The following is a 25,421-nucleotide window of genomic DNA, read 5'->3' on the forward strand; positions in this document are numbered from 1 at the left end:
TTATATGACTATAATTTAAAAGAATAAAGTAATAATAATAATGTAGTAATGCTATAGAATAAAAGGGTATTTTTGTCCAAAATTTTTTAACATGTTGAGTTGAATTACTTATAGGGGTGAAGTGACTGAAAGATAACGTTAGGAGGTAAACTGATAGTAGTAATATAGTTTAAGGGGGTAAAGTGATAATAACCAAATAAAAATGGTGATCTAACAAATAAATTTTTTGTATAAATTAAGTGAATAAGACGTTTTCGGATGTGAACAAAATTTGTTATCGATGAAATATAGGAAAATATGGTACACATTTATCCACATGTTAATCCAGATTCTAGTAGCAATGGTCCACACAATATACAAAGCGGGTACAAATTTTGTTTCCAACGCACGCCTTCTGTTTTCTTGTCTTCCCCCTTCAATTGGGCTTGTGCAGGTTTCCTCATCTGCTGCATGCTGCAGTTACAAATTTGCAATTCTCTCTCTCTCATTAATCCTAATTGACAAACAGAGTTTGTGAAAATGGTTTCGGAGTCGGAGCTAGTAAATCGGCTCCGGGAAATCCTTCGAACCTCCGACCTAGACATTGCCACCGCTGGCTCCGTTCGCCGCCAACTCGAGGAGGAATTCGGGGTTAGTCTGCATGACAGGAAAACCTTCATAAGCGAGCAAATTGACTCGTTCCTCTCAGAACTTAGAAACGATGACGCCCAACAACAACATCGAGAAGAAACCCAGGAAGATAGCAGTGATGATGAGGAGGTAAGGGAAGTAAAGGTTGAGGATGTGAAGCAAGATGATGAGAATGAGGATAGTGGGTCCCACACCCAGGAAGTGGCGATTGGAAAAGATGAAGGAAGTGATGGAGTAAGAAGCAAGCCAAAAAGGTACTCAATTAATTGAGTGGTATTAGTAGGTATCATATATTCATGGCATTTTCTTTTTTTTTCCCCCTCGCAATAAAGGAGAAGAAAATGAATATTTCCACAATTTCTTGTCTTTGGAATTGAAATGAAAATTTGAGCCTTTGTTTGTTTCGCGTATGTTATTTTAAGTTCTTGTAAGGTCCAATTTTTCTGCCCTAAAGATCAGTTGTCAAAATCGTACTAATTTGTGTTAGTCTTGCTCATTCAATGTTAGTGGTGTATTCATTGTTTATCTGGGTGTGTTTCTGGATTTGAGGATTGGAGGACTGATGACTTGTAAGTTGAACGCAAGAATTATTTGCCCCTAGTTAAGCAAAAGTTAACGTGAAAGTATGAACAAATTTTTGTGGAAAAAAAAAATAGTAACAAGAATAGATGGAAAATTCAGGATATGGTTTGCATTGCACCTTGAGCAATGGACGATAAGGAAGTACTTTAGAAACTCGGTGTCAAAAAAGATAGTCCTGTACGAGATGCCAGAGTCAGTGAGTCAGAATGCTGCTAAATAATACAATTTGGTTAACAAGAAATTCATTATTCTAGTGCAATGGTGCAGTCTACTGTTACTTGATGAATGTGTAAATTCCTGCCCCTGGCACCTGTGGGGCGGGGGCAGGAGGGAGGGGGAGGATTTGTTTTACTTTCAACTTGCAGTGATTGTGAATCTGCTATCCTTGCTTGTATCATGATTCAATTACCGACTGAAGCGAAAATTTCTGAGGACCATAAACTGCTAATTTTAACATATTTACGACTCTCAGCTGATTACTGACTTGGGTTCTGACAGGTTTTGTTTCTTATATGGTGCATAGTTGGTAGTGCGATGGAGTGAATGAGGTCTTTTTTTTTTTGTTGAATAATTATTTGTTGAATTAGTTATTTCTGTACCATGTTACTTACCTGTGAAATTACTGATAGTGCTGCTTTAGTTTTGCAAAGTTCAATTGTGTGTTAATATGGTTTCTATAAGTGTGAAACCTGTCACAGCAGCAGGGTTAATGCATTGTAACTGTGACTTCAAGGATTTAATCACATAAAAAAAATGCATCTTATTAAAAGTATGTGCTTATCTTACCATCAATAGTATTTGAAAGTAAACATCCAGCATGGTTGGATTAGCATTTTCTTTTCCTTGAGCTTCATGCTCTTAACATTCTGCGTTTCCTTATCTTATCTTATTTAGTAGGTCTCACAAGAAGGATAAAAATGAAAAAAAAAAGGGAAATGGCTTTGGCAAAACATGGGCATTATCTCCTCAACTTCAGGAAATTGTTGGAGTGCCAGAAATGGCTAGGACTGAGGTGCTGTTTGATGTTAAAGAAATGCTGTTTGTCCATGTCATCATTCAATTCATGTCACTCACGGTGACTTTGTAGGTGGTAAAAAGGATGTGGGCATACATCAGGGAGAATAATTTGCAAAATCCAAAGGATAAGCGAAAGATAATATGTGATGAAAACTTGCGTGGAATTTTTCAAGTAAAGAGTATTAACATGTTTCAGATGAATAAAGCTCTGTCCAAGCACATGTGGCCCGTTGATTCAGAAGATGGTATATATTTTACCAAGCTCTGTTCTTAGACTTTTGGAAGATTTTGTACAAAAGCTTTCTTTAATGTTGGGAATTTGGTTAGCTTGAGGGTTCTAAAAAGAATGAATAACAGTTTTCTTTAACTTAGGAGTAAACTTATGTTGAAGGATCGATATATTTTCTATTCACTATACATAGATGATTTTTTTCTAGAATGACTGATATTTGCCAATTTCTTCTGCATGATCATGTTTTATATGTTTCTTTAATATTTTATAATGGTGACACGTTTGTTTTTGAATTGTTCTCACCAAAAATTTTTAAGGCTTCTGCGGTCAAGCATTTATAATTTTTCGAGGAAGTCTGGGTTGCATGAGTGAAATACCTTCATCAGATATATTGATGTTTTCAACCCCTCTTGCAGAACCCCAGAAGCACAACACACAACAGCATCAACAAGATCAAGAAGAAGCGGAAGAAGAAGATAGTAATGGTGAAGAGATGAAACAAGAATTTGAGAATCTGAAACAAGAACTGAATGAGGGTAGTGTTCACCAGGAAGTGGACGTTGAACATGAGGAAGAAAGTCATGGAGTGAGAAGCAAGAAGAGAAGGTAACAATTATTTTTGGCATATGTGCATACAACTAAAGCATATAAATGACTACATCAAAGTTTTGGATACATAATCCTTCTAAAATACACGCAACATAATTGTTATTCATAATAGGATTACATTAGCTGTTTCTTTTATGATTCTGAGTGTTGGAAACTTTGGTCCTATCAAGTAAAGCATATAAGTTGGATGAACTAAGCATGGAAATGACTACATTAAATTTCTTGTTTTCTTTTCTGCTCTTATCCAGTAGGTCTTACAAGATGGATAACAATGATAAGAAAAAGAGAAGCGGCTTTAACAAACCATGGGCAATTTCTCCTCAACTTCAGAAAATTGTTGGAGTGAACCAGATGGCTAGACCTGAGGTGCATTGTGGTGTTAAAGAAATGCCCATTCTCCACGTTATCATTGTCACTAACTCTGGTTTTATAGGTTGTCAAAAAGATGTGGGTGTACATTCGCGAGAAGAATTTGCAAAATCCGAAGGATAAGCGAAAGATAATATGTGATCAAACCTTGCATGGAATTTTTCAGGTCAAGAATATTAACATGTTTCAGATGAATAAAGCACTGTCAAAGCACATGTGGCCCATTGATGCAGAAGATGGTATGTTTTTCCTAATCTATACTCTTAGACTTTTGGAAGATTCTCAGTACATATTTCATATGTTTAAGAGATGGAACAGAATCTTTGCCTTTTTTGCCTGGAAATTATGAAACTGTTATTACCTAGTGTAGCTACTGGGGTGCTTATAATATTGATATTCCTAGGAATACATAGAGGTCAAAGTCAATGAAATGTTAAAACTTGGATTTGGATGATCAAATGCCAATGTCTGAAGCGTTTTGTTTTGCAAACCCATCTTCAAAATGACAGATCACCAAGAAGCTGAAGAAGACAGTAATGGTGAAGAGACAGAAGAACAATCAGAGGATGTGAAGCAAGAAGAGAATGAGTACAGTGGGTCCAACGAAGTGGACATAGGAGGAGAAGGAGAAGGAGAAGGAGAAGAAGAAGAAAGTGATGGAATAAGAAATAAGAAAAAAAGGTAGTCTGCTGTTGTGCTTGTAAGAAAAGGAAAGATTTTTCCAGTGTTGCTTTTTCGGAAATTCAATTGGGTTTGTCCTTGTGCATTATTGTAGGAGAATTGCAAAAGGTGTTTAATGTTTCAATTTTATGCCCAAAGTTTAATTTGTCCAACTTGTAATCTCAATGTTCATGGTGTTTTTGTTTCATTTTCTAAATTTAAGGATACAAGGAATGACTCCTGATAGTTGAATATTATTATTTAATTATTTGCTCCCAGACAAATTAAGGTTGGGAATGGAAAAGACGGAATGGTTAAAGAGAACTTTTCAAGAAGACTAGATAGGAATTCTGTTTCCAGCTTGAGGCATGGGTGATTAAGGAAGTTGTCTAGAAGTCATTCATAACTGATGGGATTCTGTATGGAATGTTTCAGAAAAGGTGATAGACTTGCCAACACCATGCTGATGGAAAACATAAATTTTCATCTATATCATTTTCCTTGTGTCCCATCTTATGTTTGAGGATGAAATTGTTTGGTCTAGAAAACTCATTATTCCAACACGGGTTCAGTCTGAGATGTTTTTGTAAGCAAATTAACTTGACGGAGAAGATTTTGCTTTACTATTGAAGGGTTTGTCCCCATTTATCTAATCACTTTGCAAGCATGAAGTACCCACTGAAGTTAAACACTAGCTTTGAAGACAATAAAGTGCTAACTGTAACACATTGATGACTTTCAGCGGAACAAAGTTATTGTTTCCTTAGGTGTCAGACTTGCCTTGTACTACTCCATTAGAAGTTGAATTCAGAGTATGATCTACATAACTACCTAACTGTTCATATGAGTTTACACTTCTGTTTAAGGTGTCTTTGTGTGCATATATGTTTGTGTTATAATCATCAGCATTTGATGGTAAGCATATATACTGTGTGTGTGTGTGAGAGAGAGAGAGAGAGAGTGTGTTTGTCTGTGTGTTGATTAATTATTTTGCTCTTGACAGATTCATGTTCTTAACATTGTTGCATTTCTTCTGAATTCATCATAGTAGGTCTCAAAGGATGGATGCAATTCAAAATAAAAAAGGAAGTGGCTTTAGCAAACCATGTGCCATATCTCCCCAACTTCAGGAACTTGTTGGAGTGCCTGAGATGGCTAGAACCGAGGTGTGTTATGATGTTGAAGCAATATGCCTCATGCTCAGTTCTGTGTATGACATCGGTTCCTGTGACTTTATAGGTTGTCAAAAAAGTGTGGGCTTACATCCGGGAGAAGAATTTGCAAAATCCAAAGGATAAGCGGAAAATTATATGTGATGAAGCCTTGCGTGCCATTTTTCGAGTCAATACTATCAACATGTTTCAAATGAATAAAGTACTCTCCAAGCACATATGGCCCATTGATATAGAATATGGTACAGCTTAACCTACTCTCTGTTATTAGACTTTTAGAAGTTCTTTAAAAAAAAAAGTTCGACTAAACAGTTTGATGATTTGGAAATTCCAAAAAGAATAACAGAGTATCATTCTTTTACTTGGAAGGCCACCTGTCAGGAGAATGATATAAATAATACTGGTGACTGTTTGGTGGATGACTTTCTCACTGAGGATGTATGGTTGTTTGCCAATTCTGCATCACTATATTTTCATCAATTCCTTCCTATATTTTCAAATGGTAATACAATTTGATGTTGAAACTGTCTTCCCATATTTTGCTTATATTTTCTCTCTCTGTATATGGTTAGGTCAATATGGATTTACTGAATTTTGAGTATTTTATTTCTGTCATTCTGAAGATACAGAAATTAACTTGATTCCAGATTTGTGAATTTGAGGTGATAAATAGAACTGTAGGAAAAATCTAGCAGTGATGGATCGGAACATGGTTATCTATTGGTGAACATTTTAGTTAAGCATAATTCAAATATGAGTTTATGTTCACTGCACCATTTACTGACAAGATTACCTCATAGGATGACAATCTTTGATAATTGATTTGAGAACTTGAGGTAATCCTCTTTCTCCGTTATGAATCCGAACTTCAAAATGTTGTGTTATACGAAAGAAGGATGGTAGAGAAAAAGGATGCACAAAATTAAGTGCTCAAGGAATTGCTTCACTGAATTTTACTTTTGGTCTCTGCATGCTCATAGTTCTTAAGTGCCGATTCACAACAAAAAAGCGAAGTAATTTGTAGCCATGATTTTAATGATTTGGAAGTGCTCTTCAATATACGAACTCTTTTTAATCCAACATGGTTCCATCTTCTGTTTTATATCAGTATTGGAGATGGGATGGAATCCTCACCTTTTGCTTGAGGGACTGTAAAACTAAGGTGGTGGTATATATTTGACCGCACTTAAATTGAATTTAGGGTAAAATACAAAAAAGCCCCCGGCGGTTAAGCTAACCTACGGAAAAGCCCCTTATGGTTTCAAATCATACATTTCAGCCCCTCATGGTTTGAATTAATTTGAAACAACAGCAGAAATCGTCAAAATTAATGGAGGCAGACAAAATGACACAATTACCCTAACATATATAAGTAATAAATGACCCTCTAATAACCATCCTATTAACCAAACTTACAGAAAAACGCCCTGTGGTTAAGTTAACCTACGGAAAAGCCCCCTATGGTTACATGTTGCTTTTATTTATTAGTTTTGTGCATGAGAATAAGGTAAGTTGTATTTGGAAGTTTTTATTTATTTATTTTGTGTATAGAAATAAGGTGAGTTTTATTTAGGAATTTTGTTTATTTATTTTATGTATAGGAATAAGGCGAGTTGTATTTGGGAGTTTTGGGTTGTTTTTGAAAATTTTATGAGTTCTAACGGGTTTAATAGGTATATCACCTTAATTTTTTATTTAAAAAATTATTTTCCATGTCAAGCATCCTCAAACTCATTAATTTAAATGATTTTTGTTGATTTTTCACGTTACTTCAAATCACGAGGTACTAGATTGTATGATTTGAAAGCATAAGGGACTTTTTCTATAAGTTTGCTCAACTGCAGGGGGCTTTTCTGTATTATAACTCTAAGGGTATAATAGGTATGTCAATTGAAAATTTGTTTGTTCCCAATACAAATACTTACTAAAGAAGCACGTGTTTTTCAAACCCGTTAATTTAGACGATTTCCGTCGCTTTTTTAAATTAGTTCAAACCATGAGGTATCAGAATGTATGTTTTGAAACTATAGGGGGTTTTTCTGTATGTTCGCTTAACCCCAAGGGGCTTTTCTATATTTTACCCTTGAATTTAATATTGACTTTTGTTGTGTATCCATAAAGGTCAAAGTTGATGAATTTTGACTGCTTGAAATTTGGGTTGCCAAAATAAATTTTTTTAATACTTTTTTCACTGTATCAATCATTTATGGTTTTTATTCTTTTTCATTCTTCTTAAAGCATGTTGAATCTTTGATTTTCTTCATTATTTCCGTCTTTATTTTATTAAGAACAGTTTTGGGTTGTGGAACTTGTTTTGACCCTTGGTAGACTGTTAGTCTAGGGTGAAAGGGCCCAATACAACTGTTCTCTTATGTTCTTGTTTCTTTCTTGTAATTAGCCCCTCTTAAAAGTTTTTCTTGCTTCTTGGAGAAGGTATTCATTTGAAGATATGTTCAATGTCTCCATATTGAATGAATGTTTAGAGCAGGATTTGTCTGATCATTTAGTCTGAGTCCACAACTGACTTAAAACAAGAAATATCTTTAACTCGTGTCAAGTATAGATCAGCTGCCTATTTTCCAATACTCTCTCTTATTGAATTCTTCATTATGAGTTCTGTTTAATTGCCTGATTTTTTTCATAATACTTGTTAGAGCCTAAGAAAGAGGAATGAGGAATTCTCTCATTTATATCTGCACCATTTCTAATCGAAGATGGACTTTTGTCTTAGCGGTATAACAATCAGCACAGTCTGATATGTTTAATATTGGTGGTCATAATGCATTACATACGCACTTAGTACAGACAGTTTTTTGACTCTTTAGACTCATTTTCAAGTTATCTATCCTTATCATCTTAATTATACTGGTCATCGAAATCCTGACAATATGCAGTATCATGTATTCTTTTTCTCTGGGATTTGGCCTTTTCTGATTTTGACCGTTGAGTTCCAGATAACTCTGTATTTTTTCCAAAATTGAATGATATGTATGACTTGTTTAGGACTTCTGTCAATCACGAATGAGCCAATTGGATATATTATGTTTTGAACTCAACCAATAGCTCGGTGTTGCTTATGTGTCCTTGAGTACTTGTTTTACATTAATTCATGGAACCTTATGACTTTAATTGATCTGTTCTCTTCCACGATGTAGCAACTCCTATCAAATCTTCACAGAAGAAAAGGCAGCGGGAAAAGGACCGGCAATAAGGTGAGATGACAGCTTCAAGTTTCATAAAGCATCAGCTCTCTATGTAATGACATTTCTTTACTGTCTGCATGACAGGCATTGCATGCAAACTTTCTGAACTTAACATTCTGTCTTATTGGCGTACAACTTTGATGTGATAAAATTGTTGAACATTCTCATTTGTCATCAGATCGGTTGTAGTTTATTATGGAATTATCAACAGATAAGTTTTTAATCTGAATGAACAAGCACTATCTTTTTTTTTTTTTTTCCTTTTTCTTCCAATATTTAGGTTTTGATGAACCAAATGAAAAGAAAAACAGCAGAAAGGGAGAATGTCGGGTTGCCTTGGCCCCCTTTTCTTGTCAGTTATTGTGGTTAAGTTCCTTGGTACTGGTGAATATGCGCTATCTCGAGTTGATGTAGTGAAGAGACTGTGGAAGCACATAAAGGAAAACCAAGGTGCAGGTTTGTTCCTCTTCTTGACAAGTGTCTGTTAGTAAAGATGTTGAAGCGTTGAATCTTGTAGAAATATTTTTGATGGATTTGATAATATTAACGTCATTGGCATGGTCTGAGTAAGTGTACAGTCAGAATTGAGCTCATAATGTTAATCTGTTGGTCAAATTAATTTTGTTTCCAGAGAAGTGACATTTAGAATAGTATTTCGTAACAAGGTTACATGTTGATAATTGTACTAAAACGTCAGATCTGTTTCTGCACTTGTGCTGTGCACTGAACCTACTGAATGACAAAAATGAAAATGATGAGAGTGCTAAGTCTAATACAAAGGGAAAATTAATGTAAAATAAGTGACAGTTGAAGCTTGGTGAAGGGCCTTTGTGCATCATGTAAGAAGCATCTCCTAGAGAAAAAAAAAAGCGATGGATGAGACTGCTATAGACTCACTTATGCTTCTCAGAAGCACAACTAACCTGGAAAATTCTGAAGCATGGCATTCTTGCGTGTAACAGATGCTAAATTAAGTTTGAGCTTCATTTAGGTGTTTCAAGTTAGTAAGATAAACTTCCGTGGCTGCAAAGACTCTTACCACCTAACCAATGGAGTTAGTATGTCAATTGCTTGTCCCATCAGATCCATGTATTATCTTTCAGAGAAAAACCAATCACAGGCTAGCAAAAATGAACTATGCTGGCTTGACTAGTGATTTAAGTTTCTCCAGGCTGTTTTACTGAGGTACCATGCTTTCTGATTACAAAGCCAAATACTGTGTCTGTGCTCCGTGGACGTTTTAGAATATTTGGCCATCGATGGTAAAGGATTTGTCGAAGACACAACTGATATGGAATCTTGTCTCCTTTCCAGGATCCAACTGACTGGATGGAGAATCATATGCAATCATAAATTAACTCAGCTCTTGGTCCAGTAGATGGCTTCACAACATCTAAGGTCCCAAAAGCTCATTTTATCAGAACAGATGCTGAGTGGTGACATGTTGAGTGAGAGCCGTAGAGACGGGGATAGAATCGCTTGTAAAAATCTGTGAATTGCTAATCCACCATAGCTAATTTGGATTAGTTTTTCCAGCTTTACATATCATCCATCCTATCACATGGCAAGACGTAGTAAATTAAAATCGTGGATCCAATACTCAAAAAGGGACTATAGTACTCCGATTTTCTTATTATATGGGCAAAGGAAATTGCTAGAGTTCTTTTTGGGTACCGTATGATTTGTCTACATAGGAAAGAGATGGTCGCCAGGCCCTTGTTTGTTGTTTGGGTCGTGTGCCGGGGGTTTTGTGTTGGGGGGGGGGGGGTGGGAATCTAGCCCACAAGACTAGTTTCAGTTTCGAACTTGTGGGCTTATGATCCCAATGCAGGGGCTTGTGGAATCCATCCCTGTGGAGGATCGGGTCAATAAAGGTCTAAAATTGGCTATACTCTCCACGAGAAATCCACAGCACAGAATCAAATTTGTATGTATCCAAGAAGCATTAAGAAAATAGAATTGGAAGAAAATAAAATTTAGAAGAATTAGAGAGAAATTTAGAAGCCGTTCGACGGGAATGGTGAAGGGCATCTATTTATGGGTGTGGCATAAAAAAGGGGTATGGCACAGGTGAAATGATGGATGGCGTGAGGCAGGGAATGAAGAAACGGTGCATGCATGAGAACGCTTTTCCGGTTTAAAAGTTGTGGAAGAGGAGTCTATCATATGCTTTGCTGGGCAGTGTGAGTGAAGATGATGAGAAAAGGAAAGGGAAAATGTGGGAGAAACTTCTCGCTCGCGCGTTTTGTTTTCCTCGGACTTGGAGCTGGAGACCGACCGGCGGGGCTGTACAGTTTCTTCAACCTGGGACCGGGAGGACTTTTAACTCTTTTGGCATAGGGGGAGAGAATCTTCGATCCGTGGGACCCACGTATATTCGGATTGTAGGGGTAATTGTGGGGAAAAGGAAAACGCTTGAAAGCACCGCCGTTCGAATGCGGCAAACGGATTCCGCTCATTCATCAGCCGACACAGCCACGTTTTTGCGGGGCCCTCTATCCACAAACAAACATCCTCCCCCATTTCTTTCCCTTTCGTTTGGTTGGTTTATGCTATACCAAATACAAAGTTTTTTTTTTTTTTTTTTTTGCCCTGATAAGTACTAGTACTCTATTATTTATTAGCTGCAATTCCCCCCCCCCCCCCTTTTTTTTTCTTAACGCATAAAACTACTTAGATATTTCGGTCAGAAAACCGTCAAAAGTAACTCTTTTTTTTTTTTGTTTGTTTTGGCAATAGAAATTAACTTATCAATATAGTTTTTTTTTGTTTTTGGTTTGCTTTAAGAATGTTAATACACTTGACACGTTTTCATTTTAATCAAAAAAATAAAAAGAGTCTACTGATTAGCCTCATAATTTAACAGAAATAATCTCCAATCAAAAACAAAAAAAAAGCAACAATTTGTGTGGCAGGATTTGATGGTTTGTCATCACTCAAAGGGGAATCACTTTTTACCTCGAACTTTTTGTCCAGAGAAAACTTGTTATGCATCTTTCTACAAGATAAAGGCGTGTTCAAAACGAGAAACGCATTAATTAGCTGGAGAAGAAAGAAGCCAATTTGACGCTGGAGACGTACCTAAGCCGTTGAACTTTGACTTTTTTTCAACCCAGAAACCAAAATGAGAAAGAAAAGTTAGTTTAAATACAAAAAAAAAAAGAAAAAAGAAAAGAGAGAGACAAATCCTACTTTTAACGTAGTAAAAAAAATCGATGTCCATTCCATGTGATTGCATGGGCACCATCCACGGAGAAATAAATCTAGGTGGATGGTATTTTATTTTATGTGCATTAATTTAGAAGGAGAGATTCATCTTCTCGCTGAGTCGTGAAGCTAAATCACTTTTAGCAGAAGATTTAATGCAACCGATTCGAAGAGAAGAGTGCTAGTATTAATGGGTTTGTTTGGACTGAATATTATTGTTTGAAATAATTACTGTAGCACTTTTTATGATACAACGTACGTGAAATAAAAAAGATGATTGAAAATATAAAAATGTGTTCACCCGCCACGCCACGTGTGCGTGAATCCAAACTTTGATTACAAAGAAACACTACTACTAAGTAGCAGACTCTTTCGCCCCCTTAATAAAATTCAGAAGGAAAAGAAAAGGCAAAATTATGGGTAGTGCTTTGCGGAGACCAAAACCTTCTTTAAACCCCCTAATTATTTCTACCATTTCTATTTGCAGTCTCGTGGAAAGCAAGAGACAGGCTTCTCGAATAAGAGTTGAAATTTGTGAAGCATGGGAGATAGAAGAAAAGAAGCAAAATGATGACCCCTTTTTTTTTATGTAGACTTTAGAGAAGAGGAGGGGCCAGCAAAGTGGAATTCTTGTTTGGTTGGATTGGGATTGGAGGACTCCTCCTTTCCAACCTCACCAGCTAGCACACAAACGAAAGTGAGCAGAGTATTTCCACCCAATTCTTGGCTTGCCAAGAATGAAGAAGACGACCAATGAATGGTCGCCGAACAAAATGACAAAAACACCCTTCCCTTGATAATATATAGTACTTTTACAACTAGGTAGTGTAGTAGTGGTTACGTGTCTCCATCGGAAAATATTTAGTAGCAGAGACTTGACTTGAGAGCAATGAGATTCCACTCTGATCATGCTATGTCAAATGAAGAGAAGGGAAACAAGAGAGAGAGGAAAAAAAATTGAAGGCAGGGACAAAAGATACCCTCATGAAGAAGGAGAGGGCCACGGACGATGTGCTTGTCATCACATGCAAGATGCTTCGTCAGCCAAGGCCAAGGGAATCTCATAAATTATTATTGTTCATCATCGGATCCAAAATCAAAGCTGGCCATCCACCGCTGAAAGACGACGAACAAAGAATAAAATTCCATCCTTGCCGAATAATTAAAAAAAAAAAAAAAGAATAAGAAAAATTCTATGTATTCACCCCATTTTACTTATACCCCCCCTTGACCTTTTCTAAACTGAAGTCTAGAAATTCGACTTTTATAAACCTAATCCCAGAAGAAACCTCAAAAGCCGGCAACTCTTGAGGTCCTTCCAGGGACTTATAAACCAAACCCAAACCCCCCCCAGAACCGATGTGGGATGGCAAACCCCACAAGGGCAAGCCAGTAAGGCCGCTGCTGCATTTTACTTATACCCAAGTGCAAAGGTAATTAACATTAAAGTGAAAACTTACTGTACAGGGATCATTTGTGTCTTGTATCATATTAATTTGCATTAAAGCGGGCAATTCTGTACTAGTAGTTTTTAGTTGACCATGGAGCAAAGTCAATGACAAATAAATGGTGAAAAAGGGAGGCAGGAATAAGTAAGAATAATATAAGATCGATAAACACATAAGCACTGCCAGTCCACTAGGGTTTATTAAAAAAAAAAAAAAAACGTCGTGCGTAGATCCCTTGACTTGGACGTAGATTTGCTTTGAACGAGAAGGGAAGAGATTACCGAAACAATGACCGTACTTTCCCTGGCTTTGTTGTTGTGGCACTAAATCTAATGGGGCGTTTTGAAAACCCTAGGGGGACTTTTTCTATTTGTTTATCGTTCTTAATTCTACGGCTACTGTTTGTCAAATATCCAAGTGTGAAACATATTATTGAATCACATCCGTATGGTACAACAACAACGTATTTAGATGCTCTTTCTTGGATTCTATCATGGGGGTTGTCATGATGAACCAGAAGAAAACAACTGCCGTGATGCATTATGCTTTGTCCAGCTTCGGGCCCTGTTTTGTCCCATTCCCTTGTCACCATTTGTTCAATCGACGCTCTCAGATTTTTCATTTCTAATACTCCATCCGTCCCACTTTGATAGTTTTGGGCCTTGTTTGGATTGCTGGTTTCCGTCGAAAAATGACGTCGTTTTCCGTAATCACATTTCCCTATGACCTTTTTCCCTCACATACATCAAATTGCTACAGTAATTTTTCCATGAAAAATCACGAAAAATACAATCCAAATACAATCTTGTTTTTCTTTTTCGTCTATCCCAAATTATAGTCCACTTTCCCATTAAGAAATGTAATAATCTTTTAAATTGTCTAAAATACCCTTATTAAATATCTTGTTATTAATACATTGTTATTAAATACTAACCCACTACATTGAATGCATTGAGTTTCTCCAATACTAACCCATTGGCTGTAACTGATATTAATTGGCACTCTTCGTGATTAGCATAAGGGTATTTTAGGAAATTATTAATCTAAATTTATGTTTCCAACCAAATTAATTACATTTTCTTAATTTGTGTGAAAAAAAAAAATCAAGACTAACAAAATGGGACGGAGGGAGTAGTAAATAATATGTTTGGAAGTGTTCATAATTGGCCGTAGAGCTGTTAATCAAGCCGAGTCGAGTCGAGTATTTGGCTACCGAGCTCGAATCGAGTTTAATTCGAGCCGAGCTCGACTCGAGCTCGTTAGGAAAACGAGTTTTAAAATGTGTTCGAACTTGGCTCGTTAAATATACATGTGGCTCGAGCTTGACTCGTTTATCACAAACGAGTCGAGCTTCACGAGCTCGAGCTCGAGTTCGTGCAAATTAACTTTAATAAAAACCTATAATTTTTAATTTTTATAATTTTGATTTCTAAAATAACAAATATGTCCTTCATTAACGAGCTCTAACGAGCTACTCGAGTATCAAACGAGCCAAGCTTACTCGGCTCGTTAACTAAACGAGCATGTTTCGAGTTCGAGCTCGACTCGTTAACCAAAATTAACGAGCCGAGCTCGAGCCTTAACGAGCCGAGCTCTAACGAGTTTTCGAGCTATTCGATTGACTTAACAGATCTAATTGGCCGCAGGTAAGGGTAACGTTCAGACTTCCGACTGGTCTTGGATTTTGGTTAACTATCGAATAGACCTGTGAATCCGGTCTCATGAGCCGAGTTTTCGTAAGTTCGAGTTTAACTCATTTAATTTGTTGCATATTTTTTCATGTGTATCTGCTGCTATTAGTACATATTTTTTCTTGAATGAAATTTTATTGTTTATAGAAGAATAGTTATGTAGTCGAATAGTAACTTGTTAAACTTAAAAAAAAAAAAAAAGACCAAATTTTGTAGAATATGATAATCTGACAAATCCATCTGACCTCTTCAATTCTTTGTTTCTAACAAATTTCATGGACCAAGGGCAAGGACACCGACCTAAACAGTATTAGGCCTTGTTTGGATAGAAAAATTGCTACGTTTTTCGCGAACATATTTTTTAATCATCTTTTTACCTTACATATATCAAATCGCTACAATATTTTTTCTAAAAAATAAAATTCAAAAAATGCAATCCAAACAAGACCTTACATTTTTTTGAATAAACTACTTTGTAAAATATCATGCCTTTTTATTGTAAAAATGTACAGATATTTTACTTAAAATTACATAAGGTTCAAAAAAAAAAATTTATACTATTTAGGAAGTGTTGATCTAGCAACCATCCATGTCCCACGTCCAAATGTCATACGGACTTTTTTATCTTTTCCCGGGATCTTTTCTTCGAAGTGACTTAACTGTATTCATTATTGAATGGGGGTGAACGTCTTTCCGGACATGTGTTTATAAACATTACATGGCATGATTAGTGTCAATGGAAGCAGGATTAAGAGGAATCTTATGCTCTTTGACCGTTCTTCTGCAATCTGACTCCTTTCCGCAGGCTACCCCATCCTCCCAAAACAGAAAATGCCCAATTCGCACGCTTTCAAATGTCCTTTCTCTACCCGTATATCAGCTAAAATCAAGTAAAAACGCCAGATTCGTGTACAGCAGGTAAAGGACCCTTTCTTTCTGAGAATATGTTTCCACTACAGTTTTCCGCCTTTTCACATTCCCTTTCCTCGTCGCAATAAATTGATTCCTGCCCCCAAAAAAACAAAAAGGGAGAGAGGGGGAAAAACAGCCCCGCTCTTCCTAGAACTTATGCGCTACTTACTAGTAGTAGTATTTTCTCTACCCTCGTGACATTATCATAATACAACATTAATTAAGTTGTTTTTGAGGCCGCCCACCAACCAAACGTCCGCTCTAAAACATTGAACCCAACTACCCCATCCCAATGCCCAATAATAAAGTGAAATGCATTCAGGTAAATGAAAATTAAAGGAACAAAATTTTCAACTTTGTTTTTCAGCCCTCGTCTTGATTATGCTATCATTACTTTGACATCCATAATACAAAGACTGTAATAGAACCAAGATACTCCCTCCATCCCACTTTGATAGTCTTGTTTTCTTTTTTCGTCTGTCCGACATTGTAGTCCAGTTTCCAATTGAAGAATGTAGTTGTATTTTAATTTTTCTAAAATACCCTTATTCAATATAAGTTGTTGTTACTATAAACCTACCCCATTTAATGAGACTTTATTCTTTTTTTACCATCAATTCAAGTTCCCGTAAAGTTATACTCTAATTAATGTGAGGGTATTTTAGGAAAATAACTATCTAAATTGATTGTTCTAACAAAATTAACTATTTTTGCTTAAACAGTGGTAAAAAAAAAATTCAGGACTATTAAAGTGGGACGGAAAGAATATATATTATTATCTCTCTTCTGATGATTCGTATTTTTGGATTTTTTTTTCCACCCAAAAGGCCTAAAAAATGTCACGCGAAACGTAAATTCAAGAGAGGTACGTAAAATTGTAAAAATATCAAAAGTGCTAAGCGAGTGATATTTTGTCATCAACACCGTATTGAGATTTACCCCCAAGCAAAATTTTGAGAACAATAAACAAGTAGAGCCAACAAGAAGGAACTAAACGCCGGACAAACCGAAAGGATCCAAGAATAAAAATTTTACGTGGAGGAGAAGATTCCCTTGAAAAAAGCAATAATGGAATCTGGTGGCTGTAAAGGCATGAAACCCCGCATCATCTCCCTTCTTGGAGTCCCAGCACCCAGTCCTTTTACCTTTTTTTCTTTCTTTCTTGGCCATTTTTTCCCCTGCATCCCAATTATTACGTTTACTCCCAACGCCACCTTGCAGCGGAAAAATCGCAGCCGATGTCCCAAAAAAAAAAAAAAAAAAAAAAGGTGGATCCCGCTCATCTTCCCAAGATTCCTTCGTCTGATGAAATGCCAAAAATATGCTATGCTATGCTATCCGCTCTGCGTCGTCAATTTTCCCGGCCTAATTCATCTTCCAAGTGTCGCCTATGGCTTCTTCTCCTTTACTCTTCCAGAATCTTTTCTTATCGTCTCCTCTCTTTTCTTTTCTTTTCCTTTTTTTTTTTTTTTTTTTGGGTTGCTGGAAGCAAAAGATAACATAAAACCCATCTTCCTTCCTTTGCAAGCTAAAAAAACTGACGACTGACGACTGTTCTGCTGCTCGACGCAATTCAATTTTGAACATAGTATTGATTTAGACGACATATATATTGGTTACCAACAGCAAAAGATCAGTAGTGTAAGACAGATGAAGGTATACAAAGAATAATTTTCGGTTTCTGCAACTTGTAATTTGTGCAACTGAATCTAAACAAAGCTTCATCAAATCAAATCAAATCTACCTAAACTAAACTAAACTAAACTGCAAGATCTTGCTTGGTGGAGCATCCTCAGTTACGACAGGGTACAATATACTGTATATAAAATGCATAGTTTTTTTGTTTTGTTTTTTTTAAGGTGAGCGGGAGGATGATTATCCTTGGCTTCACATGACGCAATTTTTAGCTAGGAGATACTCACAATAAACCATGAAAAACTTCTTGATCCATCCTTTGGACTTTCTCTTTTTTTTTTTTTTTTTTGGGGATGTTACAAGCTGAGTACTTTCTATATATATTTTTAATTAAATTTGTCAATCAAGTAATATTACAAAGTTGGCTAGAATGTAGCTTAGAAGCTTAGGCTAATCCATTTTTTTCTTTAGAACCATCAACATTAATGATAACAATAAAATTCGAATAAAAAAAGTTCTAAATATCTTAATTTATTTTTTAAAGTTCACATTTCTCACGTTGACAGTGGATACATTATCACATGTATGATCAATATAATAAAGTTTTAACTTATATATATATATATATATTAATGGAGTTATGCATTTAAAACTACACATGGAATAAGCTAGAACAAAAAAAGATTAAATAAATAAATAAAGGAGCTAAAAGATCAGATCAAACACAACTATGACGCTAATTATTAAATTAAAAAAGTCTGTGATGCCAGCCAAAGGGACGAATCCACGTGTTGTGAATCAAGTAGATGGACCTCGGCAAAATGTCCCTTTTGCGGGTCAATTGTAATTCTGATCTACCACGGCAAAGATTCGAGCTGCTATGGAATGTGGATTCTTATATTATTCGCATTTTGACCGTATTCTCCGTCTGTTTCAGCGTGGGGATGCATGCTTACATCCACGGCGTTTGTACATATTTATAGTGAAGTACGGAGATTTCTCCATTACCGCGTCATTATAGTCTTTTTGGATGCAAAATAAGGCTAAAAATTAGTGAAGTATGAAGATATATTTGAGAATCGTATCGGTGGTGGGCGATGAGTAAAAATTTTATAAACGATTTATAATTTTATAGGCATGCATTAACTTGTGATGGTGATGAAAATCGAATTCATCCAATTATTTTTATTTAAAAAAATAAAGATGTGTAAATTTGGATCGTTGTATTGATAACCTATCACATTATATTAAATTGAAGCGCTCAAACACGCATCCCTTTACTTTTAAAATTTTCGACATATAGGATAGACGAAGGAAACTTATTATTGTTGCGGAGACCAATGAAGAAGGAATTTATGACAATTTATTGTTATATAGTATGCTATTTTTAACGCTTCAAAAGCTTGGTAAAGAACTCCACAAGTGCAGGACAAAGAACTAAAAATATTTTATTGTCTTGCAAGTTTCTTTTTCCTTTTTCATTATTTATGATGGAAATTGGTTAGCAAACAAATTTCTACATAGAACAAGGTAAAGAGATGCATTAAACACAATCAAGACTCGATTATTCTCAATTTGTCATTTTGCGGGGACTCAATTATTCTCTAGTATGCAATATTAATCTTAGTAATTCATTAACAAAAATAAAGAAATTTTACCGATCACTAGTAAGAATGTAATGTCTATAAAATAAAAAGATAATTAAACAGCGTAATTTTTTTTTAATGAAAACTCACCATCCAAATGAATAATTTTTTGTTTTTTAGTGTCGTGTGGCAATCACGCACGATGAAAATGTTAAAACATCAAGTCACAAACGCCCCACGAGATTCCAAGGAGGGCAATTTAGACTAATTACCCGACTTGGATGGAGGAATCTACCAGAAGATAACCAGAACTGGCTGGGTCAAAACCTCCGACTTTCATCTATAATTAATTAATTGCAGAGTAAAAGAATTAAAAAAAAAAAAATCCTAGAACAATAGAAGAGTATATTACTAGAAAAAGATAAGGAAAAAATATGCGACGACGCGATAGTGGCAATATATAATTCTATCCCAACTTTCTCGCTGTCAAAACCCAGCGTTGCTGTTTTTGAGAATCTTCCCTTCGCCTCTCCCCTCTCTCCTCTCTTTCTCAAGTCTAATCTTCACCGCTCTCTTATATAAACAGAAACCAGATATATATAGATCTTAAACACCATTTTTTTTTTTAACTTTCCTTTTTGTTCAATGTTTTTTAGCTTAAATGCCCACAATCATAATCCAAAGATCTAGATTGAACAGAGGAAAATAGACGATCGATCTCGCATATACATATCGAAACAATACGACTGTGAGTAATTTAATTGGAAAATGGGTTCAATTCCGCCTGAACTGAGCTTGGATTTTCGACCACCTTCAACGGGAACAGTAACAACCACCACCGTTACAGCTGCTGCATCAGAAGAACAGAGTTGTTGTTATGTCCCCAAGACGATCGACGAGCTGGTTGGACAAGTGTCAATGATCGGTAACGTAGCGGAGAAGCTGTTAAAGCTTGATGATTATGTGACGAAACTTGAAGATGAAATGAAGAAGATCGATGCTTTCAAACGTGAACTCCCTCTTTGTATGCTCCTCCTCAACGATGGTCGGTTCTCATTATCCTTTTTTTTTAAAATTGTTTTCTTTTTTGATTCGTAGATGTCACGGGTCCTCCCTTTTACTCATTCCTTTTCCTTCTGTTTCTGTTTGTGAATTTTAGAAGGGGAGGGGGGGGGGGGGGGGGGGGGGGGGGGGGAGGGGAAGGAAGAATGAGACTCGAACACTTGTTTTAAGATGAGAAAGAGACACTGCCAAACCATTTCGTTGGATTCTTGATGTCCTTTTGTTGCTAAAATTTTGTGGAGGAAATGAAATGTTTGTCCTGTTTTGATTTCACGAGCTATGTTGGAGATTGGAGGGAATACTGATGACGTTCTGGAGATGGGTTTAGGAGTTTGATGGTTTTGATTGAAGGGTTTATGATTTATTTATTAATTTTGGTTTGGGTTTTAGCAGTTCTGAATGACTTTGTGGTTGTTGTGGTTGCAGCAATTAGGACTTTGAAAGAGGAATCGACGAAGTATACGACAATGGATGCTGGACCAGTGTTGGAAGAGTTCATTCCTCTCAAGAAAAATTGTGATGAAGATGAGAAATCGGAAATGGTTGTTGAGACCAGCAAAAAAGATAAGGACTCCAGAGAGAAGATGAGTTGGATGAGTTCTGTGCAGCTCTGGAATAGTGATAACCCTGCCTCCAAAAGTGATTTTGACATTAACGAGGCACATTCTAAACCAGAAACCAAAAAGGTACTTTATTAAATAACTGAATGCATATTGATTATGAAAGGTTCATGTTTGTTATTGTTAACAATATAATATGTTTTGTTTTGGAAATTCAGAGAGTCGTGGAAGCAGAAATCCAGGAGGATTTGTTTGAGTCTTGTAAAAATGGGAGCGTAGCAAGGGCATTTGTGCCTTTCCAGGGGTGTTCTAGTCTACCTGTGATGATAACAAGGAAGGAAAATGAGTATGAATTACCAGGAGTAGTACCTGGGCTTTCGCTTCAAACTCCTGGGACTAAGAAACTAAAGGAGGACATTGGCTCTGGCGGGTTAAATTCGAGAGTTGGTGGCAGCAGAGCTGTTTCTTGTTCTGTATCCAGCGTTCAGTCAAATGTAAGGGCGGCTGTGTCTCAGCAGCAGCAGCAGCAAACTTCTAGAAAGCAAAGAAGGTGTTGGTCACCAGAGTTGCATCGTAGGTTTGTCGATGCCCTGCAGAAGCTTGGAGGTTGTCAAGGTTAGAACTTGAACCCCTTGTTGCTGCTTTTGATGTGATTTAACCCGTAGTTTTGTCAGTGTTTTGTCATTTTGCTGCAACTGTTTTGTGCTGAATGTCAGGACTGAAATCTAGTGATAACATTCGAATACCACCGGGGAAGATCTATGTAAAACAGACAGCTATATTCCGTTTGGATGATGTTGTTTGTCGTTTCTTGATTGCATTACTTCTAGGATGAATGTTGATATTGCTGAAGAGCTACACCACCTGTAAATCATAACTAGAGCACTTCATTAACACACACACCACTGTATTTTGCTGGAATTATGACTAATCCTCGTAGAATTGCCGTTGAGTATCTCTTGCACTTAGATTGTAGATTTTACCAAGTCTTTTGTTGATCACACTCGTGCCTCTAACTTGATTTTTTGGAACCTCTGCAGCTGCTACGCCTAAGCAGATTAGAGAGCTTATGCAAGTCGATGGTCTCACAAATGATGAAGTTAAGAGTCATTTGCAAGTGAGTTTGAAAGTTTAGATACACCTTCTTTTTTTATCAGATTCTAACTTAATTTAGGCCATAAAGATGAAGTGATGCGATTTGTTTGGCTATTATGGTTTCAGAAATATCGACTTCACACTCGAAGACTTCCGACCACTACAGGCACGTCTACAAATCAACCTGTTGTTGTATTAGGAGCTTTATGGCTGCCCCAAGACCAGCAACACGGTGAATCATCAAAGCAGAGCAACTCACATTCTGGTTCTCCTCAGGGGCCCCTGCAGTTAGGTGGTGCCTCTAGAGGCACATCAATGACGGGGGGAGACAGCATGGAGGATGAAGAAGATGATAAATCAGAGAGCCACAGTTGTTGGAAAAGTCACATTCGAACATCGCAAAGAACTAATGTATAGAAGATGTCCACCCTAAATTTGCGGATAGAAACAGATACTGTAATGTTTTGCATACATATAAATTGATCTTGAAGAGTGGCTGTAAAATTTTGCAGGAATAGATATCCTTTTTTGGCTTTTTGAGTTTTTGGGTGTTCGAGTACGATATTATTGATGTCCATGTTTTGGTGCAAGGAACTCCGCGTATAGTCCATTAGTTGAATTCTGAAGAAAGAAACTCTCTGAATCACTCTGCAGAATATGAGCATTCTATTCTATTATGGATTAACAATTCATTTTTTAATAGTAATTCCTATTTTATGACGCCACGGTTTCTTTTTGTCCGAGTGATGATGATGGACTCTCTTTATGTAGCTAGCTTGTAGTGTGAAACTGTGTGAATTCTCATCTTCTTCTGTAGTAATCAAATCTTTTAATTCATAGCACATTATTATTAAATAGTAGTTCTAGCAGTAGTGATATTGGTTTATCTTTCAGTTGAAGAAACCCAGGGAGAAGTTTCTGGTGGAAAAAAAAAAGGATGCCTTTTAAGACTGGGCAAAGACCAAACCTTCAAGTAGCTTTTGTCTTCCACAAGGAAAGGCGTTGGTCCGCCTATATTGCTTGACCGGCAATTTCGCGGTATTATTAAAACGAACAGATTCTCTACTTTGCTGCTCTGTTGATAAATTGACTTTTAAATCAGGAAGAAATAAACATATGATATGGTCCAAATTTGATTTTCATGTCAATTCTGTCATCAACTTTCTTGCTTGCAGATTCGTTAATTGAGGCCAGGGTGGGGTGAGGAATGCAATCATACGCCCTGAATGGGCTGTGCAGATTCCTAATTTGAATTTAATGATCATTCAAAGTCTTGGGTGTTGGGGAAGCATTATCCAATGTATTATTTTAACCAACCATCATCTATTGTAGGCCAAGATTATAATAATATGATTTGCGACTAACAACGCCCGTTGAGACACATTAATTATTATTAGCTTGAAAAAAAAAAAAAAAAAAAGAATCATCGAATCTTGTTCTAGTTGCTTACCATTTTTTGTCGTAAGATTAAAGTGAACATGCCTTTTTGTGTACAGTTCATTGCAGGTGAGAAAAAATTATGCGACATAATCTTCAGGCCTCAGCCAATTATACCTCAAAAGCTCAAGAGCAGCAGAGCACCCCTCTCGATTCTAATCGGTTCACCGGACCGGGCCAAAGCCGACTGGAAGGAAGTTTTCAGGCTCTTTCAAAACTTTTTTGACCGTGCAATCATCGAGTGCTCTCGTCCGGCCACATTCTTTTAAGTCCATCATCCCATCTTCAACTCTTCATAAAGAGCACGAAATTTCCCGACCTCAACATTTTATGGTAACTATCTACTCCTCTCTGCGCGTGTAGTAAACCGTGCGGTTTAAAACGGAGAGAGGCAACCCCCACCAAAGAACCGGTTCTTAATGGGTTAGGTTTTTAAATCATCTTTGGCAAACTGCAGTACTAATCTGTTGATGTTGTGCTTATCCATTCCAGACCAGATTGATGACAAAAAAAGCAGTCCCTTTCGATTTCACGAGACGAATAATAGCCGAAGAATCTTATAGACAGGAATATCACGAGAGATCCCACCTTGACAGTGCCCTTTTTACTGCACTACAATATTGGTTTTACAGTAGTAAAGTGTTAAAGAGTCTAGTAGGACGGTAAACGAGTTAAATCGAGTCGAGTTTTGGCCTAATCAAGTCGAGTCTCGACATAATTTTTTGAACTCGAGCTCGACAAGCTGACAATTTCAAGTTCGAGGTCGAAAAAAATAAAAAATAAATATTTTATTTTAAAAAAAATAAATAAAATAATTTTTTTTAATAAATAATAAAATATTAAGGATATATATATGTAATTTTATTATTAAAATTTAAAAAAAATAAAAACATATATATACTTAAAATAAAAAATAAAAAAATATATATATTCGAGCTCGCGAGCCGACGAGATTAATATTTTGAACTCGAGTTCGAGCTCAATTTCAATTCGAGCTTGACTCGACCGCTCACGAACGGCTCAATTCATTTGGAGCCCTAAGAGGCGGTTTGGATAATGGATTAATAATTTGAAAAGATGGAACCGTCCATTGATTGGCTCCTCCTAGCGGCTGCTAATCCTCCACTAGTGAGCAGTGAGATATTCGCTTGGATTCGTTGCGTCTTCAACTCAACTGCTCCTGTCTTTTCTTCTAGTTCTTATTATTATTATATTTATGGATGCCCAGGAGGGCGAACATACGCAGAGATTTGGCTGGACAAAGTTCATTAATTGTTCTGCTACATGCATAAAAAAAAAAAATACTAGTGGGTGGGATAGATAGCTTCTTGTTGTTAGTTGTTACTGCTCCACCGTACCTTGAAGCTTCCTTATGCACATTTTAAAATGGAATGAAATAATTTATTGATTGCGAATGTGCTTTGTAATTATGAATAAAAACAATTTGATTCTTTGTAATTGTAAATCTTTTCCCCTCCAAACGTTAACATTCTGCACCTACACTTATTCTTATAGCGTGGAGGGATTAACGGGGGGAAGGAAGTCATGAATTCCTTGCGAAGGATGCTATCAAGGGCAATACTACTAATTTTTTTGTAAAATTTTTTTTTCAAGTGTAAGTAGAAGAATTTGATTTCAAAATTCCATACTTACACTCTCTTATTTCATATCGTCCCATCCGTCCCTCTCTCTCCCAAGGACGATATTGCTAATATTGCCAGTTCAGGATCCTTTGACTCATCAGGTATCAGTTTTTGTCCCGCTTGATTAGCAAGTAATATACTACGATGTTTTCGTGGACATAATTATGTAACGAGACACCTAAAAATATCTCTAATAATCACTAAATGGTGTGTGAAAGGATGTCACACTCAATCCTCCGGATTACAAACTTTTGACATCTTCTCAAGTTGTTCAAATTAGTTCTTTTTTCTATTCCAATTTTTTTTTTTTTTTTTTTTTTGCAGGAAAAGGATAGTACGTACGAGAATCGTTGACGATGCCTTATTGCTCCATAACAGCCAGCCGAACGTGGAAGAATTTTGACGAAGTTGGGAGCTGGTGCATGATCTTTAAGTTTTGGTTCGATTCTTCCTCAGGCACCCCATCAACACAGGTCTACGTGCCTTATCTTGAAGTCTTGATTCGCATCTCCGGCTATTGCTTGATAAGCAAACAAGCGACGCATACATACGCACGTACGAGTTGGACCGCTTCCTCATTTGTCAGTTTCGATTGGAAGGAAAAAGAGAGAGAACATGCAAAGGCTAATGCATTTTGATTTTGCTCCTCCTTTTCCTTCTTTTCTTTCTTG

General features: G+C 36.5%; 2 protein-coding genes across 6 annotated transcripts; both read left to right on the plus strand.

Moving 5' to 3' along the window:
• The first annotated feature begins 326 nt into the window (after positions 1 to 326).
• On the plus strand, positions 327 to 9,089 carry LOC113726394 (uncharacterized). Of its 5 annotated transcripts, none has more exons than XR_011839067.1 (11): positions 327 to 884; positions 2,107 to 2,224; positions 2,300 to 2,474; positions 2,878 to 3,067; positions 3,319 to 3,436; positions 3,504 to 3,678; positions 3,949 to 4,120; positions 5,148 to 5,265; positions 5,339 to 5,513; positions 5,641 to 5,773; positions 8,427 to 8,469. XR_011839067.1 is itself a non-coding variant. In XM_027250088.2 (11 exons), exons 1-10 carry the CDS (start codon positions 520 to 522, stop codon positions 8,480 to 8,482), a joined length of 1,662 nt encoding a protein of 553 aa, XP_027105889.1. In that variant the 5' UTR covers positions 327 to 519; the 3' UTR covers position 8,483; positions 8,755 to 9,089. The 5 variants fall into 5 exon arrangements, 4 of the variants coding, with proteins under 4 accessions (XP_027105889.1, XP_027105892.1, XP_027105891.1 ...); XM_027250088.2 differs by lacking the exon at positions 5,641 to 5,773 and adding an exon at positions 8,755 to 9,089 and having other exon boundaries at positions 8,427 to 8,483; XM_027250091.2 differs by lacking the exon at positions 5,641 to 5,773 and adding an exon at positions 8,755 to 9,089 and having other exon boundaries at positions 3,322 to 3,436; positions 8,427 to 8,483.
• A 10,359-nt stretch (positions 9,090 to 19,448) lies between these two features.
• Positions 19,449 to 22,210, plus strand: LOC113726395 (transcription factor HHO2-like). The gene is made up of 5 exons (XM_027250092.2): positions 19,449 to 19,998; positions 20,442 to 20,701; positions 20,794 to 21,190; positions 21,616 to 21,692; positions 21,797 to 22,210. The coding sequence occupies exons 1-5, from the start codon at positions 19,722 to 19,724 to the stop codon at positions 22,085 to 22,087; spliced, it is 1,302 nt and encodes a 433-aa protein (XP_027105893.1). The 5' UTR covers positions 19,449 to 19,721; the 3' UTR covers positions 22,088 to 22,210.
• Positions 22,211 to 25,421: the final 3,211 nt, after the last annotated feature.

The sequence above is a fragment of the Coffea arabica genome, chromosome 2c (genome assembly GCF_036785885.1).
Source record: "Coffea arabica cultivar ET-39 chromosome 2c, Coffea Arabica ET-39 HiFi, whole genome shotgun sequence".
Taxonomy (NCBI): Eukaryota; Viridiplantae; Streptophyta; class Magnoliopsida; order Gentianales; family Rubiaceae; genus Coffea; species Coffea arabica.

Bases quoted from the DNA above. Each gene is read 5' to 3' on its own strand.
- LOC113726395 (XM_027250092.2), top strand. From the start codon at position 19,722: ATGGGTTCAATTCCGCCTGAACTGAGCTTGGATTTTCGACCACCTTCA. The intron at 19,999-20,441 runs GTCGGTTCTCAT...TTGTGGTTGCAG, and splicing joins TATGCTCCTCCTCAACGATG to CAATTAGGACTTTGAAAGAG. The intron at 21,191-21,615 runs GTTAGAACTTGA...GAACCTCTGCAG, and splicing joins GAAGCTTGGAGGTTGTCAAG to CTGCTACGCCTAAGCAGATT.
- LOC113726394 (XM_027250088.2), top strand. From the start codon at position 520: ATGGTTTCGGAGTCGGAGCTAGTAAATCGGCTCCGGGAAATCCTTCGA. The intron at 885-2,106 runs GTACTCAATTAA...TATCTTATTTAG, and splicing joins GTAAGAAGCAAGCCAAAAAG to TAGGTCTCACAAGAAGGATA. The intron at 3,437-3,503 runs GTGCATTGTGGT...CTGGTTTTATAG, and splicing joins ACCAGATGGCTAGACCTGAG to GTTGTCAAAAAGATGTGGGT.